This window comes from Rhinolophus sinicus, chromosome 5 (assembly GCF_057876585.1).
Source record: "Rhinolophus sinicus isolate RSI-liver-muscle chromosome 5, RSI-T2T, whole genome shotgun sequence".
Lineage (NCBI taxonomy): Eukaryota > Metazoa > Chordata > Mammalia > Chiroptera > Rhinolophidae > Rhinolophus > Rhinolophus sinicus.
In genome coordinates, this window is record NC_142505.1 from 95,920,828 (window position 1) to 95,941,809 (window position 20,982).

Consider the following 20,982-nt stretch of genomic DNA (forward strand, 5'->3'; position numbering starts at 1 on the left):
GGGCTAATAGATCTGCTCTCATAATGAGGCGAACCTCCAGAGCCAAGGCTGAGGATTTCTGATTTATTTTGCTCAATTCCCCAGTTGCTTAGAAAGACTCTCGCTTTAATTGTTCTTGGTTTTGAGAGGCATTAGCCTCTGACGAGGTGAACTGCTTTACAAGGATTGGCACACACTGGGGCCCCAGTTTCTGAGGAAGACTTTTCTTCGAGTTGGTGAAAGGGGGCACTGACTTCTAGAGTCTTGGGCAACGCCACAGTTTCATCACCTGAGTTGGGCAGAGGGGAAAATGCTGGGCCTTGCCCTATGCTTGCAAATTGTCAGCTCTGCCTGACAAAGTGGTGCCCTTTGTGAACCCCTACCTACACCAACACCTGCCATACTGAAAAGTTCCTGTGTGCCCCACTTTGACCTAAAAGCATCCCAGCCAAAATATGGCGGATTTCCTTTCCCCCTGCCTCAAAGATGGCAACAAACTACAGGCTGTGAATCCATTGCTCCCCATAGAATCATGGAGTTGGTTGAGTTGATTCATTTTTTTTTCTTCTAGGCCCTCTCCTCAGTCCACCTGAGGTCACGATCCTTATATTAAGTCCTAGTCTCTCTTGGACCTGGATGTGGAAGTCAGGACACAGTGTCCGTGGTCATCGCACCCTGGGGCTTCCCAGGGATGACTGTGGGGGAGGGCTTCTGTGCGGTCCCGGAAGTCCTCCCTTAGGGTCCTCACCTGGACCCCCAGTAGGATCTGGGCCCTCCCCTGATTTGATTTTTTAACTCTAGTTTATTAAAATGGAAAGTAAACAAATGAGAGCGTGGTCCTTAGTCATAGTGAGACCCAAAATTCCAGCCAGGGCAAATCATGGGAGGGCCCCATAAGTTCCAAGGAACAGCTTGCAAAGTAGTTTTTCTTTTTCTTCATGATTGACTAACCAGATTGACACGGCCAGAAGCTTCTGTGTATGTCTCATCAATTGCAGATTAATTTAAAAGAAGGAGAAAGAGGAAGAAAAGGAGAAGAAAATGGCCTATTCTTGTATTTTCAAAGAGCATTATGTGTGGTGGCAGAGTCCATATTATATAAGGCAACGGAAACTCATTTTCTTTTTAGTAAGGGAGATCACTTTGTGGGACATCTACAATTACATAACAGAGCTGAGTCTTTCAAAGAAATTTTGATTTACTACGAGACCACAATTGGGTGGTCACTGGAGTCGTTAGCTGAAGAAACTATAAAAGGAATCCCAAACGGTATCTGTTTCCAGTGTCAGGAAATACAGAAAGTGGTTATTCTAGATGTCTGTCTTAAGAGAAAAAAAAAGCAATGACAACTCACCATGCACCTGTAAGACAAAGTACTACAGGGTTAAAGCTTAAAATATTCAGTATCATTTAAAGGCAGTTTCATCTAATTCCCACACTGAACAAAAATGACAAAAACTATTAAGAAAAAAAAAAACTATACCCTATGTGTCTTTTTCTTGGCAAGAGAAGGCTCACCATGGCCACGTGTGACAGAATCATTTCATGGAAAGACCAGTTAAAATTGGAGAAAGATAACACAGAGACGCCTCCTACCTTTAATTCTAGAAAATAAACAGCTAACATGTTCCTCAAAAACTCATGACATAATACATTTTAACTTCCCTATCCCCAAATAATTTCTCTCATTGCAATTTGGAAATGATCGAGTATATTTAAATAAAATATATACTTAAATTAATCCACAGAGCAACTTGTAAATTTAAAAAATCTAACTTTTAAATGCAAAGGGGGCACTGAAGTGTCCTTTTAAAAACAGGCCCGTAGTAGGAGGGAAAAGGGCCTTTACAGTTTTAACAGAAGATTAATGAGGTGCTGACATATTCATGCAGGCAAGGGGACAGGCGGGCCTGCCAAATCTTCAACCTTCCCAAATTTTGTCAACAAAGCACAGCTTGAATTTGGGACAGATAAACATGGAAAATGATTTTACGTTTGGACTCGACCACCCCTTCCCTCTCTGCCCACTTCTTCATTCCCTTGCTCATGGAAAGAAATGAAGGGAATATGGGGACCAGGTATATTTAGAATTTTATGATATCTGTCATAATGCAACCTTTACTCTCTAGAATTGCACTGTCCAATACAGTAACCACACACTATTTAAATTCCAACTAAGTAAAATTTAAAATTCCATTGTTCCTGAGTCTCCATAGCTACATTTCCAGTGGTCAGTAGCCACATGTGGCCACAGGCTACTATACTGGACAGGGCAGATAGAAAATACGTCCATCATATGCTCAACTGGGCAGTGCTGCTATAGAATAGTTTTGAAATAAATTGTTCCAATTTATTCATGAGGACGTCCAAGTTACACCTCCTGAAATAAGTTTTAGTCTAAGTGGACATATTTAGGGTTCTATATATATATATATATATATATATATATATATATATATATATTAGAATCAAATTTGTATTTGGGGGAGGGGCATAGCTTTTTATTATAGCAAAACCAAGATGTGCTGATCAACACCCAGCGTGCTCCTCGGCACATATATCTGGGTCAGTCCTCCAGGGGAGGGTATTCAGTGTGAGGGGATAAAAGGGGCAGAAGAGAGGTCTGCAGCTACCCACAGAATTTGAAGATTTAACATTGATGTTTCCAACTTCTTGGCTCATCTCAGTGGTTCAGAATCTTCTCTGTTATATCCTGGATCTAGCTATCCCTAAAGGTTATTATTTTTTACTCTTTACCCTCCTCTATTTAAACCGGGAAAATTTCAACCCAAAATGTATGATTCTTGACTCCTAAGCTTTACTGTCGATGTGAGTTTGGCCAGGTTAACTTAACCCGTCTATGTCCCAGTGTCCTTGACTCTCAAATGGAAATGACAGTAGTACCTAACTCATAAGGTCACTGTAAGGCTGACATTATTTAAAGTGCTTACCTAGTGTGGTTCCTGGTTTATACTGAGAACTGAACAAATGTTCATAACAGTACTTAGGTAGTTGTTGCTTTGTTGGTAATGCTCATGAAAAGGTTCAGAGACTATGTTGGGCTGATAATATGGAGCCTCTTGCTTGCCGTAAAGAGGAATCAGCACAAACTGTTATTTTTAATAGAAATATATAGAAATGATTTCTTCTTCTATGTTCACTGTTCTATCAGTCTAACAATTAAACAATTTTAAGGAGCTTTGTGCTTACAACATATATTTATATAATTTAGGCCTCTTATGAATTGCAAATTTCACTGACTTATGTAATTTTGCTTTCTAGAATCCATCCACATCTTAGCCTGGTAATAATTCAAGGCTTGAAACTCCATGAACTCTTACTGCTTTGAAAATAGTCTATACAGTAGACATCTTATCAATTGAGTCTAAGTTTCCCAATATGTCCTATGAATTAGGGGTTTTGTTGTTGGTTAGGATGTCCTCGCTATCATTTCTCAGGCTGTCCCTCTTCCCCTCATCAGCCAGGACACCTTGTATGTCCCAACTATATTATCTAAGATTCATGAAGCATAATCTCTGTCTCATGAGCAGATTTTCAAAAAGCAGCTAAATTCAGTCATGGGTGGGAGGTCACATTAATACAAGTGGACACGCATGTGGGAGAAGTCAGTGGTTGCAACAAAAGCCACCGTTAAGAGTTGAAATCTGTATCTTTAAACATTTCTACAACATATGAAATCAGGGGAAAGATCAGACCAGAAAAATAGTTTCAATATTTAAATTTAGAATATTTTGGTAGTAAATACCTCCCTCAAAAAATAACCACATCAGCAAGTTAATTTGAAATGATTATTAATTTTTTTAATTATAAATTTTGACTTTCAAGGCTGATATATGGTAACTCAGTGTAAGAGAAGTAAAGCCAAAGTTAGTCTTTATATGACATCCTTATCTCTGGGTTTTGCTTATTCTATGTTTGCATTATTTTAGGGCCCCTAGTATAGGGCATTAAATGCACTGGCTTGAAGTACATGAGATAAAAAGGCATTAAGCAACACCCCATGGAACAAAACTCAGCAATAAAAACAAACAAACTACTGATACACCTGGATGAATCTCCAGAGATGTAAGCCAAGTGAAAAAAGCCAATACCAAAGATTACATACTACATATGAATTGTGTCCCCCCCACACCCCTTCACACCCCCCAAAAAAAATTCATATATTGCCGTCCTAACTCCCAGGACCTCAGAATGTGCATGTATTTGGAGACAGGGCTTTAAAGAGGTGATTCAGTTAAAAAGAGGCCTTTAGGGTGGGCTCCAATCCAGTCTGACTGGGGTCCTTCTAAGGAAGAAGAAGTGTGGACACAGAGAGACACCAGGGGTATGTGTACACAGAGGAAAGACCATGTGAGGATACAGCGAGAAGGCGGGCATCTGCAAGCCAAGGAGAGAAGTCTCAGAGAACACCAACCCTGCTGACAACTTGCTCTTGTACTTGCAGCCTCCAAAACTATGACAAAACAAATGTCTGTTGTTTAAGCCACCCAGTCTGTGGTATTTTGTTATGGCAGCCCTAGCAAACTAATACACTGCATGATTCCATTTACTTAACATTCCTGAAATAAAATTTTAGAAATGGAGAAGAGATTAGCTGCCAAGGGTTAGGAATAAAGGGAAGGTGGATGTGGCTACTGTAAAAGGATAATAGAAGGGATCCTTGTGGTGACAGGCACGCCCAATATCTTGAGTATGGTGAGAGATACACATGAAAATTTTACAGAACTAAACACACACATACACACACACACACACACACACACACACACACAGTAAAACTAGAGAAATTTGAAGATGGGTGGATTTATCAAAGCTCATATCCTGAATGAATACTGTACAGAACAATGTAATATTTCACCGTAGTTTTGTAAAAGATTACTGTTGGGGACTAAGTAAAGGGTACCCAGGATCACTCTGTATTATTTCATACAGCTGCACAGGAATTGAAAATTACAGCAATAAAAAATTCAGCTAAACAAAAGGCATCAGCAGCTAAGATGTCCTTCCATAGGTGAACGCCATACACACTGGTAATCCATAGAATGGAATATTATACAGCAATAAAAAGAAAGGAGCTATAAGCCACAGAAAGACATGGAGGAACCTTAAGGGCATAGTGCTAAATGAATGAAGCCAATCTGGACAGACTATCCACTGCATGACTCCAATTACATGACATTCTGGAACAGGCAAAAGTATGGAGACAGTAATAGATCAGTGGTTGCCAGGTGTTTGGGAGGTGGGCAGGAGGGAGGAATAGGCAGAGCACAGGGAATTTCGGGGCAAAGAAACCATTCCATGTGATGCTTTAATGGTAGATACATAACAGCGTGCGTTTGTCCAAATGCACAGAACATAGAAAGATGAACACTAGTGTGAGCTATGGACATTAGTTGACAATAGTGCATCAAAATTAGTACATCAATTGCAACACATGTATCACACTAATGCAAAATGTCAGTAACAGGAAACAGGGGAGGGGATGGAAGGAGTCTATACGAACTCTCTGTACTTTCCCTTCATTTTTCTGTAAATGTAAAACTACTCTACAAAACAGTCGACCCCATCAAACTCCTACACGACCTCACACAGCCCACATTTTCCACCCTACCTGTCCTCGGAACCACTCTTCGCAGATTCCTCAATTGTCAGAGTCACAAGAGACCCAAGAGATCAGCCAATAGAGTGGCTTCCAATGAACAATTTTCAAACGTAGTCATGGGGACAACACTGCAGAGAGGGAATCCTAAATTCATCCATAGTGAGGCTGCACGTTCAGGAAACTTCCTTTGCTGACATGGGTGGGATCAAATCATCTCCACATGGAAACACAGGTTATCTCGGGCACACAAGAAGCTCTGAGTTGGTGGTTTTACATGGCTTCGAATAATTTTAAAATAGAGAGGATGAATCTTAATAAATGTCATTAGGTTGAAAAATATGCCATCCCATGAAGTTCGTAAGAGAAAACAACAAAAGGCATCCCCAGGAGTTATGACACTGCAAATTTGCCCAACACCTCCTTTTACAGCTTGGAAAAGTAAGGCCCAAGTGGATTAAAAACATCCCCAAATTCAGAGCAGAAGCAAGCCTGAAGGGGAACTACAGGTCCAGCTCTCACCAGCAACAGCCTCTGGCCTCTCAATACACACTCCTGGCTTAAGCCCTCTCTCCCCGGACTCTCCTGATATCTTCCAGGACACATCTCTGGTGTCTGTGTGACTCACTACACTTTAAGTACTATTTACATAAAAACGGTCTGCAGCAGTTAGGTCTTCATTAACTTTGTCCTTTAAAATATCCTTGACAGATATGGAATGAGATATTCTCTAAAACCTGCCTGATTGCTAGTTTCTATCTGGTTGAAAGATCCCAAATAACTCATTAAAAATTATGAAGGACGCATGAACCTACAGGATGTAACAGAGTGGAACTGCTGGAGTAAAGGAGTCACTGAATTCAAATCATACTTTAAGGCTCAAGGCAAAAATACTTCTTCTTTTAACAGTAAGACAAGACCATATACTTCTAAATCCTCAGATACTTGTGCTAAACAAATTTAGACCTTTGGAAACTAGACTCACCTTCTGTATACTAAACTATGACACATACTAGACATAAAAAGCTCTTCAGGGATCTGAACCTTGTTTGTCCCTCTCTGGATCAGGATAGTTGTGATGACTCTTGAGGGTATAACTGGCATTTAACTGGTCCTCTCCGTTGGTGTTCCACTGGCTGTTCTAAGTAGCAGTGAGCCAACACATACAAACTTGCCATGTGCTCTCCACCAATGGGGCTCTCGCACAGATGTTGACATTGGGAGCAAGAAAACAGCATATTGGTCAACAGCTCAGATTCCAGGGTCAGATAGTCCTGAGTCTGAACCCCAACTTCACCACTTCCTAGTTCATAACCTTAGATAAGTCACTTAATCATAGGAATAAGTTGTCAGCCTACTATGAGCCAGGCTTATTCTATGAATTGGAGAAGCAACAATGAACAAGGCAGATAAAGTATTTGCCCATAAAGAGCTTAGTTCTTATCGGGGACAGAAGGGGGCTTTGAGACTATAAAAGTAAATAATGAAAGCAAATTTCGGAATGTGAAAAGTTCTAAGAAGAAAATAAAGTGGGGAGGGGGTGATACCTAGGTGGGAGCTATTTCTGATTGGGAGATTAAGGAAGGCCTCTCTGAGGTGGTGACATTTTAGCTGAAATCTGAGTAATAAAGTATTCCGCCATTCAATGAAGTGACAGAAGAATTTCCCAGGGAGATGAAATAGCAAATGCAAAGATCCTGAGGCAGGAATGAGTTCAGTGTATTCAGGAGAAATGAAGGAACAGAAGGAAGGCCAATGTGCTTGTTTGGAGCACAGTAAATGAGGGAAAGGGCATTAGAAAAATAAATAAGACACAGAAAACATAGTACTACAGTGTGTCACACATAATAAGAGCTCTATAAGTTACAGCTTAAAAAAGTGGAAGAATGTAATATCTTTTGTTGGTAAGTCTCAATAAGTATTGGCATCCTCGGAACCAATATCCATGGGCAACACTGATCAAACCAAGCACTTTTCTATCTGTCCTTTCATGTATTTTACATTTTTTCAATAATGACTGTACTTAATGTAGGAATTTATTTCCTCTAAGTGCAGAGCTACCACTCAACAAATCCAGTTCATAAGGATTCCTTCTCACTGATGCATATTTTCTGCCAAGGCCCAGCATAAGGCTCATGCCAAGATATATATTTGCCCAATAAGCCGTAATGGTTTAATACATCAGGTTGAAAATCCACCATTTGTATTTACCATGTTATGTGAATTAATCCTGTATTCTAAAACTATCATTAGAGCTGCTTTCAGTATAATTAATCAGCATGGTGCATCTTGAAATTATTCTGTAGGAAAGGCGTGATTGCAGCTCGGGTCCCGAGCATTTTGTTGGGAAAGAATTTAATTGCGAGATGTGCTGTTTGTCAAAACAATATAAGACGGGGGAGGGGGACAGTGGGGGAGAAAGACAGGGGATGAGAATATTTCCTTCTTTTTTTAAGTGCCTTTCCAAGCAAGCCGAAAGTGCAGCGGTTGGGCATGTATTTTAAGAATCCTCTAATGATAGCCTATAACATATTGATTCAGAGCCTCTGTGAGTTTTTGAATAAATAACAAGGATCCTTCAAAATTTATAGAACTTACAAAAAAGGGGGGGCAGGGAGAGAGTTGCCTTTTAATGTCACTTCTCATGTCATATTTTTTTTAAAGAACATACATTTTTTGGTGGGAATTTGGGATGAACAATCTGGTGGTTTCGCTTCATGTTTTCTATCCCCCATTCCCAATAACTGAGAAGTGAAGGAAGATTTTTTTTTTTCATCTCCTCAGATAAACATGAATTCAGGGCTTGCTGCTCTCTCTGCCCAGGAAATTCTTCTGGCTCGTCTCAGGACGATTTCTTCATATTCTTTAGCTCTGAGCTTAAATGGTACCTCCCCCGAAGCTTTTCCTGGTCACCTACTTTAAAGTAGGTTCACATTACCCATTCCACCGTTATTCTCTCTCAGAATATCCTGTTTAATATTCTTTACAGCAATATTTATAATTTTCAATGATTTGCAACTATAATTTGTACACATTGCAGAAGCTGATGGTAATTGTCCTATACACCTCTATTTTCTCTTCTTCTTGGGCTGTACAACTAGACAGGAGCAGGCCTCCCTTGGTTAGGTAGGGCCATGTGACAGACTTCTAGACAGTGGAATGTGAACAGCGCTGACAAGGATCATTTCTAAACCCAAGGTTTTCAGAAGTCCATGTCCCCTCCGTGCACTCTGTCTCTTTCAGCTGGCTGGATGGAGACAACCAGGTTCTAAGGAACAGTGGACACACAAAACGAAGGGAGCCCGATTTCCCACATCACTTCCTGGACAAGATCTACTCACCAACATTGTATCATTATGTGAGCAAGAAATCACTTCTGTTGTACCTGAGCCCTTATATAGTCTTTGGTCTATTTGTTACAGCAGCTAGTATTATCCTAACTAATAGACCCCAACTAGGATACAAGTTTCATGAGGACAAACACCCTCGCTTCCTTGTTCATCACAATATACTCACCACCTACCAGACCAATAGATACTCCTGAGTGCACGCATGCAAGAATGAATGAATGCAGCTTACATTTATATTCATAGGTAGTCAGAGAGCTAACATTTATACATACAGATTTATAGCCTAGGGAAAAATTTCATTGGAAATAAGATGAATTTGGAAATGTATACTCTACTTCACAGCTTCCAGGTATTATAGTATCTTCCATGAAGACAGCTTGTACCCAACCCTTGTTCCTCCCCTCACCATCCTTATTCTGCCAGCCCCAACAAGGAAAGCTATTAATAAGGATTTAAATCTTAACCTTGAATTGTCTAGCTCCTGTCAGTTAAAAACCAGACCCGTGACATGATTTTAACACAGTCCTTTGACATTAGCATCTTTTTAGTGTCAAGATGAAGAAATAGGCTCATTTAGTCCCAGTGAATTTCTCCCTGTCATGAGCTGTTTCCATCCCTAGCTTACCCCACCTCCCCGCCCCTTCTCTCTTCCTCCCCACCTCCCCACACCCACTAGAACTGAATGAAGCCTGTATCCACAGTTGTATTTAAGCAAGTTTGTTACCCTAACCAGAACCTGGGGACTTCAAAAGAAAACATCCATTGTAAATTTAAAAGGAAAAAAAAGAGATTGTACCAGATTTCCACGAGGCTTACTCCATACTGCCTTAAAGTATGAACACAGCCAAGCTCTGCAGAAAGTGATTAATTTCTTGAAAACGCTCAGGTCACACTAATTGACATGACCTGTGTAATTAAGCAGTCTCTGTTTACACACCAGAAGCTCAGCCACTGTGAGGCTGAGTTTGCTTGACAGAATGTCTTTACATGTCAAGAGATCAACAACCTTTCTTATGTCCCCCTCAGTCACCTACACAGGCCCCTGATTGCTGTTCAGAAGAGACACGCTCTGGCATGGCTGTGTGAAGATGAGCCCGACCTGGTAAGCATACAAAATGGGATAAGAGAAAAAGAGCATCCATGACAATTGGAAAGAGCCCACTTAATAGGCAGGAGAGCGCATTTTCAATTAGATGTCTCCAGGTCTTGGGTTTTCAGTATAACTGGGAACAATCACATTGAGATGTCAAGAGGAAACCAGAGTTTTCTCATGCCAAAAAAGACACTCACTTACTCCCCCTCAGAGGCAACAGCAACATAAAAATATTTGAAACCAGCTTCCCAATTAGTGTTCTATGAGGAAAATGATGGAAACTATGTCTTGTTCATAGGAAACCTTCAACCAATGTCTCTGTGACACGTCTCTGTCAGCCAGGAGCCCTGCGGGGCAAGCCCGGGTTCTCCTCTCGGTTCAGTCCCAGGATTGGGAACGTCAGTGTGATTTCTTAACACAGTACTCAAAGAATGCCGGGGCCACTTTACCCAGGCTCCCTCGAGGTAGGGTTCTTTCCTGCCCTGGAGAACTGGCCCAAACCTCCATAGGTTAAGTGAAGCTCAGGCAGTCTCCTGAGTAACAGCTTCTTTTTCTAAAGTTCATGCGAATAAAAAGGGACCCGCTTTGTTCAGAAACAAGGCTCACATTCCTCCCCTTCCACATAACTCTCCCCTCTGCTTGACCAATTTGGTGGCGTTCCAATGCTCTTCAGGCAGATGGTGTCTTTAAACCTCTTAGGGCGACATCTCTCCTGAAAGCCCCTCCTGGGCTTTCCTGAGATTCCAGCACATATCCGTGGGAGCCACTGTGGCTCTCAGATGTCAAGAGACCTCCTTATTGCCTCGCTAAGTATCTGCCGACAGACTCTAGACAAGTTCTCGCCTGTTCTACAACATTAGATAACATCTGAGTCACACTGAGTGAATCACTGCCTCACTACTTAGCAGATGGGTGACTTTGGGCAAAGTGCTTAACTTCTCTAAGCCTCAGTCTCCTCATTTGTAAAATGGGACAAATCCATAATTGCCCACTCCTGACAGGGATATTGTAAAGATAAATATGATAACTTACGTAACTGCTGGGTATAGTACCTCTCACATAATGAGTACCGATAAATGTTAATTTTATCACCATCATCATCATTATGGCTGATGTCCATAGATGTACATCAAGGTACACATATGGTCCGGTATATTTATACACACGTATATGGAACACACTGAATGTAGACACAAATATAAATAGTCATCGTCCCAGCACTTAATGAAGTTAGGAATGAACCAAGACAGAACATAGGAAGAAAAACCAGCTTGGGATGGAGGCACAAGAGGAAAAAAACGGAGGATGATAATGGAGTTTGGGGTTCAGTGAGTTGAAGTACCTGGAAATTTCCAGCAGGCAGCTGTTTGGCTAGGTCTATATCTGAATGCCAGGTCTCAGGGAACCTGACTCAATTCTCAATGCCCAAAAAGTGGTTAAGGTGCTGGGGGGTAGCAAAGATACTCAGGGGAACCTATAAAGTAAAAAATGATTTGGATCTCAAAAGAAATCTTAGGGAGCCCCAACATTTACAGGAGAGCAGACCAAGAGCACCCGTTGGAGGGCACTGAGAATGAATGAATGCTGTTCTGAAATCCAAGGAAAAAGATGGATTTAGGAAGGATGGAGTGGCTATCAGCATGAATTGGTGTAGAGAAAGAGGAGGAAAGAGTCATGAAAAAAATAAGACTGGAGAAAAAAATGGAAAGGTTGAATAAGGGATAGCTGAAGTTTTACTTTATTGAGGCAATTCATCTATTCTATCATTGCATAAATATCCACGTGCCTACATGCATGAGACCATGTGCTAATTGTGTAAAATGATAATTAATGAAATGTGTAAACATGCACCGATACAAAACAAAACGAGTCAGGATTCATTCTGTCACAGGCTCTCTCTATCCTCTCCCAGGAAGTAACGAGTGGGTGATGGGAACAAAGCAGGTTAAATCTGCGATGCAGTAAGGACTTGGTTGTTGCTGATAGAAAGCGATACAGCTCTTCTTCAGCTCAAACACTGACTGTGAGGTGGCCAAGGTAGCTGCCCCTTCTGAGAGGGCCACCTATTTTATGACAGCGGGAGAATCACAGCAAAGAGCATTGTCAGGGTTCAGATAAATCATAACGTATTTGAAGGACAGTGTGGACCTGTGTCAGGTAGCTCTCGCCTAACCAGAGCGCACTCTTTTGGACAGTGCATTGTCACCAAGAAGCATTTGCCAGAGGTCATCAGGTGTAGGACTGAACCAGTGATTCTCAACCAGGGGCGATTTTGCACCCCCACCCCAACCAGGGGACAGCTGACAATGTCTGGTGACATCAATGTTTGTCATGACTGTGGGGGGGGGGCAAAGGAGTAGGGGGTTCTCTACTGGCATCTAGCTGTAGAGGCCAGTGACAACTGCTAAACATCCTACAACGCACAGGACAAAGCCCCCCTTCACTCCCCCCAGCAAAGGACTATCCAGTCTAAAATGTCAATCGTACCCAGACTGGAGAAACCCAGTAATGAAATAATGACAAGGCTTTAGTTTTTCGCTAAGTTTTTTCTCCAAAGGCTTACATTTATATTTTATCATTTGCAAATTGCTTACACTTGCAAAATGTCTTTCTTTCACATGTAAAATAAGCAAAATCTTCAGTTTTACCGTGTTTCCCCGAAAATAAGACCTAGCCAGACAATCAGCTCTAATGCATCTTTTGCAGCAAAAATTAATATAAGACCCGGTCTTATCCTACTTTAATATAGGACCGGGTCTTATATAATATAGTATAGTATAATACAGTACGATACAATACAATACCGGGTCTTATATTAATTTTTGCCCCAAAAGATGCCTATAACTGATTGTCTGGCTAGGTCTTATTTTCAGGGAAACACAGTACTCCATTAGTCAGTTGAGGAAACTGAGGCTTTCCAGAAATCTAACTCACGCTTTGTCACCTCAATAACTCTTCTACTACATGAAGAGCAACTCTTTTGTCTGCGAACAGAAACCTTTAGTCTAGACACTCAAAAATAACAGACTGAGTTCGTTTCTCATCTAAGAGCCACATTCCTGTATTTCAAGGCTTTCAGACATTTTACTAGTAGGTCCTGTGACGGAAAACAGGGCCCCCGAAATCTAACACAAATGCTCTGTCAGGTTCCCAGCGTCACCAACATCCATCTCTAACTCTGCTGCCCTGAGAGGCACAGCAAAGCTGAGCCTAGTATTCATAAGGCATTGCATTGCACCTGTGTATTAGGCATGCCGATTAGACATGAATTGGTTCACGCCTGGATATGCCTCGTTCCTAACCCACGCTTGCTCAAAGGAGATATAGCGCTCATCTCGAGGCCCAACCAAGCTACAAAACGGTGACACCAACCTCATGTTGCAAGACACTTAGCAACACACATTTAGTGGCATCACATATGTTGTTTCACCAGCAAAGCTGACTCCAACTCAACACCAAAAGTCCTGTGTGGGAATGAGAATGCCCCAGTCTTCCAACTTGGGATCAGAGGCTAGCCAGGAGAACCATTTTCTAGGAATCTAAGGATTCTCCCCATTCACCTCTGCGAGGACAAAAGGTGGCAACGCCAAAATGATTTTAGAGAAACACTTCAGAATCTCAGAAGACAATGTCTTCTTTCCACTAAATTTGTTCTTTCAGGAGGCTAACAAGTCTCACCCCTTTAAAAAATAATCATCTTGGAGACTAAGAGACCTTGACATCAGAAAATCAATGCTCAGAATTATCCCTTCCCTTTTTCCCACCAGAGACTGGGTGGCTAGAAATTTTCAAGATTCTCTCCACACTCATACATTTCAATCTATACTTCAGGCTGACTGACTATCCCTAAGAGCATACTTTCAGCACCATACAGACCGGATGGGCCTACATATATGGGTCATTACACTGATGGGGAACCTAACATTGACCACGCAAATGACTTAGCTATAAAATGAGATGGAGAACAATGGTAGGGCCTAGAATCCTGCTACGCAAAGTGTGGTCCATCGTGTTGGCATCACGTGGGAGCACAGTAGAAATGTAGCAGTTCTGGCTCACCCCAGATGTCAATTAGCATTTTAACTAGATCCCCAGGGGATTCTTGACACTTTCAAGTTTGCGAAGCACCGATCTAGGACTTAACACCCTTTACTAAAACCCAACTCCCATTCTGTGTCATGGAAGTTAACACATTTGTTTTCACATCTTTTTCCTTTAGTAAATGTGTAATTATAGGAGGTTAGCCTGCCCCTCGTGCTTTAAATGGTGGCAGATCTGATGGGTGCTGGAGAACATTTACCTGTGCTGTACAATGACACCTCTGAAACAGAACTGAGTGTCACTCCTACTGGTCTAGGTATGCACTGCTCCTTAAGGGGTGCATTTTTAATGATAAGTACTGCTCACCATTTCAAAGATTGGAAGAGGAGAACAGAGAGAAAGAACGGAAGAAGGTGGTATAATTCTCATACCGAACAAAGCTCTTGTTTCCCAGTTTTCTAGGGAAATTTTGGGCAACGATTTGTCACGTCTATGTATTTTGCTTAACCTGCAAAGGTTGAAGCCTGAGTTCATTCTAGAAGCCAAACTAGGCTAAACCAGTGAACGCAGGTGGTGTGGTCCCAATTCTTCTCTAATGAAAACAACTCCTAGAGAGCAGAGACCTGGGGACTAAGAACACCACCTGCTCTTCAGCCCTGGGGAAACAGCTATACTCTGTATCTTCTGTCTAAGACTTTTTTACCCGCTCCTGAAATTCATGTCGTTATTGAGATTTAAGAAAGACAAGACAGACCCACCTGGAATCTCCGCATATCACGTGGGTTTCCTGCATTCTTTAGGCAATTTTGGTTACATTTGAGGAAAAATTTCAAGAAGAACCTGTGAAGAAACAAATGATCACAGTTAGCATTTCAGTCCTGACACAGAAGGGAAAAAAGTAGTAAGTCGCTTCTGGGTTGTGCATTCTATGCACATTTTCTGAAACATTCAGAATGGTGTTAGAACCAATATTTTGTTTAAAGCTTTTAGCCTTTGTTTTGCATCCCTGCTGGAATGGACCACTGTCCGTACTGCCAACAGATCTCACAAAGAAGCCCCCAAGGAAGTATTTTCACTCTGACAGAGGGAAAGTCTTCACCATAATTTAACCTAGGTTCCAATTGGGTATAATTGCCTGAGAATTGCTCATGGGCCCTAACAACATGTAATTGAAGGCCCGTAAATTCGCAGATGATGGCCCAGCAAAATACATGCTGGATGAATAGAAGGAGATGGTAAACACGTATCGTAGCATCTCCAAATAAAATATCCTAATTACTAGTACCCATGTACAGGAAAGATTCACATACTGACTGAAAGTCTTTTGACTTCTCAAATATTTCCTGTATGTTTTTCTTACACTCCCTGCTGCAGACAAAAGCTATTTGTGATTGCATAAGAAATGTGCCGTCTCACTGTCACCTTGGTCCCTAAATTGGTTTTGAGGTCAGATCCAGGGGTTTTACTTGCTAGGGTGACCAGAGGACCCAATGAACCAGGAACAATCCCAGGTTACACGCGCTGTGTTAGTGTAAGCATTAACAATACCCATTTTCGCTTGCAAAAGTATCCTGCTATGGATGACCAATTAGATGGCCACCCTGTCCCTTTTGAGTTATTTCTTATGTCACGATTGTTGAAGTCCATCAGGTAAAGGCAGCAGATATCAAAGGTGTCCTTCTAGGGAATGCACGAGGCCACTTGCATGGTCTCCACCTACCCCAGGTTTGGGGAAAGGAGCATTTTAAAGGCCACCTTAAGTGTTTCATTCCCTTTTACTTTTAGGCCTGTGGAATTCAGGCCCAAATATTTTCCAAAAATATTAGAATGCATTAAAGTGCCAGTCAGTTAAATTCTTGTAGGAATTTTCCTTCTGCATCTTTCCCACTTCAAGTCTACACGGGAGTAAAATTCCCACCTCAATGCACATGATTTGTGATGAACTATCACACCATGATGCCTCAGTTTGAATTTAGCTCTGAGCACAAAGTCTACCAAGCAAATAATCCTGGGGTCCTCTGTAATGAGAGCATAGCGCAAAGACGCACTGAGTTTAACCAATTTCTGAGTCCTACACTGAGAGAAGTCCCAGAAGAATCTCTCTTCTCCCTGGTCTCTCAGCATCTGCCCAAAGGGGAGCATGGTATGGGAATAACTCTTTGAAAAGGGACAATAACTTTGTCAACCAAAAGAATAACATTTTAAAATGTAAACATCTTCCTGAAATGGCCCTTCCAACATCATGCAACATTCAACTGCCCTCCCGTGAAAGCACGCTTCTGAATAATGCTGCCCCGCTTCGAGGTTGCCTCCAAGGCCAAAGTTTATCAGCCTTTCATACAAGACAAATGACTCATGGAACAGGGCTGAAGCCCAACTGTGCAAAATGAAATCTGGCCCTGGCACCCCGTTCCCCAGTACCGAGCAACACTGTCATTCCCTGGGGCACTGGGCTGGTTCTGACTTGTGTCCCCTTTCCATTAGGTAGACTTGGGAAAGGACAGGACTTAAGGGAATGGTCACACTCCTAAGTGACCTTGCATTTGCCCTTTCCTCTGAGCTCTCAGAAGGCAAGTGCTGGGCGGCCTCATGATCGCATGTGACTTTCAGACACTATTGAGAGTAGAGGAGCTCAGGAGAGCAAGCGTGCCATGTTGCTGGGGTTCAAGCCTACACCCCAACACCTGAAATGTGAAAACTGGATGTTTCTTCCAAGCAGAGCTAGTTGGAAGGGCATATTTAAAAGCCATCGCAAACCCCGGGGAGAGCTGATTCCCACTAAGATGCTAGTAAGAGTCGGTGTGACATGGTGGAAAAGCCACAGCCTATAGAAGCACCCAGAATGGGGCTCATATCCCAGCTCTGACAGGTACTGCTGTGTGGCTGTGGGTAAATAGCTGAACTCTGCTGCACCACACTTTCCTTATTATTTATATATTGCGTGTAATAACAGTCCCTACCTTACAAAGCAATTGTGAGAATTAACTGCAACAATGTCTAGTGCCTGGGAAGCAGGGTGATGGGGCAGTAATAATGGTAACGGCTTCATGCATTAGGTGTTTACCTCGTGCCCAGCACAGTGCTAAGAATTTCAAATACCTTTTTCCATTTAATTCTCCTAAATGACCTCTGCTATTAATCCCATTTTATAGATAAGGAAACTGAGGCTCAGAGAAGTTCAATAACTTGCCCAAAGGTTAGTGAGTAAGTGTGAATCTAGAAATGAAATTTGGATGGAGTCTATGCTCTTAAGCCTTATGTTATAGTAGTTTTAGTAATAACAGGCATAGTACACTACTAATATTACTACAAATTGTACCATCCACAGCAATTGCACCCCCATAGCAACTGCACTAATAGGAGTAAATAAGAGTCATCGTACAAGTAACAGTAGCTGTTAGTAGTATTATTTCCACACCGGCAACATGAATATTGTGGAGGGAGACATCAACACCATTCTCCCTCCCTCCCTCGTTCCTCAGGGTGGATAATATTTGCCGCCTGTGCGTGTTTAAATCATTTGAGCCCAGACCCGACAGCCAGATTCAGGTTGTGTTAGAAGGAGCTGTCAGCACACCCTCTGGCATCTTCAAGTCAGACAACTGCTAACCACCATGAGGGGGTCCATCTGGTGCCAAAATGGATTTTGAAAGACAGGCAAACAGGACACTAGCTCTGCCAGAGAGAAACAGAATCAAGGGAGCAGGGAATCTTCTGCCTCCGGGATGAGCAGGGGCGAGGCGCCTGTCAGCAGCCCATCGTTAGCACACGAGCTATGCCGGGCACACACCGGATCCCCATTACCCTAAGCTGCCCTGTCACTTGGCATGCTGGCAGAAGCTCCTGCCCGCCCTCTCGACAGCGGATCACTTGCTGAAACCGAAGGCTTGACCATCTGTCGTGGGGAAGAGACAGAGTCAACTGGTGCCCGGGGCCTCACACAAGCCCTTATGTGGCAAAGACGCTCTGAAGGGCCAATTCTTTTGGGGAACGCCAGCCCTACCCCAGGGGGAGCCTCAGGAATGCTTTCAAAGTTTTCCCCTAAGTAGATGCCAAATGTCTGACCCTTTAGGATCGCACTTCCTTAAAGGAGCTGAGAGGAGTTAGAAGCAGGAGTTTAAAATATCCTCACACAAAGAGGCAGAGTTAGTTGTGGTGCACAAATTGAGGGGATGGTTTTATCAGGCTGTGTTTAAGGCATTTGTAAACTCGGGGACACGTGCACAGCTGCTGGCCTACGGAGAAGATCTCAGGTTCTGAAGAGGCTTTTAACAAAGCGGAGGTTATTGTAACTCAAAACCTCACCTTTGTCTAACGAATTACCACAGTTTGTGTGGCAGGTGTATTTGAGAAAGTGTTGTCAGGAGACAGCGTGTGGCAGTCTTAGCCCAACCGTGGGAAAAAGACCTTCCGCAGGACAAAACTCCTATTGACCTGTAGAGTTCCAAAGAGTTCCGTAAACTCCAGGAAAGAGCCCAACCAGGACCAATCCCAGTCTTTTGGCGGAGACGGGCTGGGGACAGGGTGGGGAGAAACCCGGCACTTTTCTGTCAACTTTCAATACGAATAATATCATTTTGTGTAAAGCGCTTTATCCCTAGTATCTCACTGAATCCTCACAGAAATCCTACAAATTAGGCATGCCACGAATTACCAACCCGTGTAAAATGCAAAAAACCCAAAAACACAATAAAATTAAGATACGCATCTACAGTCCAAATGAAGTAATACCCTACATTGACAAAAGGGCTCATTATGGTACGAGTTTTCTCCATGAATCACAGGACTTAATAAGTGAGTTGACCATCACTTCGCCTAACTTCCTCACCATGCATATGAGAAAACTGCGAAATCAGGAGACATGGCGACAGTGAAACACTTTTATTAGTTAGGAGAGCTAGAACTATCAACCACGTGCCCTGACTTCTAACTAGTATTTTTCCAGTGTAATGTTCGCTTTCCAAAAGCCAACCCAATAGTTGAGCTATTAAACTTTGTTGTCTACTACCTCTATTAGGAAAGTGACCGTCATAAAACCAAAAGTGACATCCTATTAAAACGTTGTGTTAGGTTCATCAGTCAGGCTAATGTAGGACATTAGCTCATCATTGAACATTAACTGAACGGAACACGTATTTGTAGAACAAAATTGTTTATTCAATGATTTACTTGGATCACCTTTTATCAACCAATAGATATTCGGTATATTGAGTAGCTTCCGTGTCAGTAGCCTGGAGCTGGATACCAGAGGTACCTGCAGGCTCTCTCAAACGGAAAATTCAATGAATTCGCCAACAGAATCGGAACCATCTATACGAGGGTGTAAAATAACAAAAAGTCAACTCTGTAGACCCAGCCCATGGTACAGGACTCAGAATCCAGTGGGTTTCCAGTAAATATGTGCTCAACTAAACAGAATCCAGGACCTCTACAATACAGATAGTAGTAGAGCATACTGGACAAGAGCTAAGACAGGCTCTCGTTGGAGATAAGACAGGCCTGAGTAAATTTTGACCATTCCCTTGAACTTCAGTGGTCTCATTAAAACATGGGAATAACAGTACCTCTCCCAGGACCACTGTGTATCATCCCTGTTTAATTAATTGTGTGACTTCTGACAAATTATTTTGCCTCACTGTGCCTCAATTTTCTCATCTGTAAAATGGGGGGAAATAACAGAACCAACTTGATAACGAGTGTTATCAATAATTAAATGAGTATCATATGTGGAGTGTTTCCATAGTAACTGGCATAGAAAAAGGAATAATTATTTTCATCATCATTTATCCCTGGCAACTGGTCATTGTCTAGTGCTCAGAGATGTTGAGATTTTCAAATACAAACAAACAAACAAACAAACAAAAAACCACTATCTCTTGGAACGCTAAGTTTAAGAAAAGAAGCAAAAATCTATATAACCAATGCAAACTAAAAGTTTCATTGAATGACCTACAAAAAGGAGAGAGGAAGCAGAAACCAAGGAGAGAAATAATGACTCCAGCGGGTTGATCCAACGGGCAAGACACGTAAAGGAGAGCGGTAACAGCTTAAATCATGGAGGACTCCAGCTCGTCACAACTGAAGGGCACACACAGTAAAACCGTCCATTAAGCAACAGCTTGTACATCATTAATTATTATGCAAAGCATTGCAATAGATCTGGGCTGAGCAGGTTGAGTTTTTACCTCCCCCACCCAAATTCTGAAAAATCACGTTTGGATGTTTTCGGCTACTCTCATAATGTCCAGGCTGGAAAGGGAAAGCATCAAGGCACACCTAAACCAAGATATAAAACCCCCATTTGTAGTCTGAAGGCTCCCCGAAAGTTCCTCTGACTTATGCCCACAGATGGTTATGTGGCAGATGCTTCTTCCCAACGATATTCAGAACACGGAGACTCACGCTGGCCTGATGCAGGAAACAGCTGTGTGGAGACAACTGTGGGGTCCCTTCTGTGTGAAGTTCAAGCTGCTCCCACACACACACACTCACTGGAGGGTAGAGAGGGAAAGCCTCATGATTCAAAGGGCCTCTTTCCACGGACTACACCATCATCCTTGTTTTGGCAGTGAAGCGCAGACCTGCCTGCCTCCCAGAACAAATCTACTGCTCACATATAACCAAGGAAGACTTTCCAGGAGTACAAGGATTCTCCCACATTGAAAACATTTAACCAGAGAGCAGCTATGCTCACGCCGACTGCCCAGGGCTACAGAATGCCATCAACACCCCATGGTAGCCCTCCGTGGAGAGGTAAACAAGAGTCCACTGGCCAGTGCCATGAAAAATAGGTCTCCTTTGGAAACAGGGCAGCTGAAACAGCTGGAAAGAGAAAACTCTATTTTCAATGTCAACACTTTTGGGTTCCTGGTACACAGAAGTAGCAGAGCACAGTTCAT

General features: G+C 42.3%; 1 protein-coding gene across 8 annotated transcripts in view; it reads right to left on the minus strand.

Moving 5' to 3' along the window:
• EBF1 (EBF transcription factor 1) overlaps positions 1 to 20,982 on the minus strand; it is a 375,520-nt gene that overhangs the window by 122,524 nt on the left and 232,014 nt on the right. For all 8 annotated transcript variants that reach the window (XM_019740498.3, XM_019740508.3, XM_019740527.3 and 5 more), the window contains exon 7: positions 14,842 to 14,923. In XM_019740498.3, the coding sequence (XP_019596057.1) occupies positions 14,842 to 14,923 (82 nt within the window). The remainder of the gene's footprint in view (positions 1 to 14,841; positions 14,924 to 20,982) is intronic.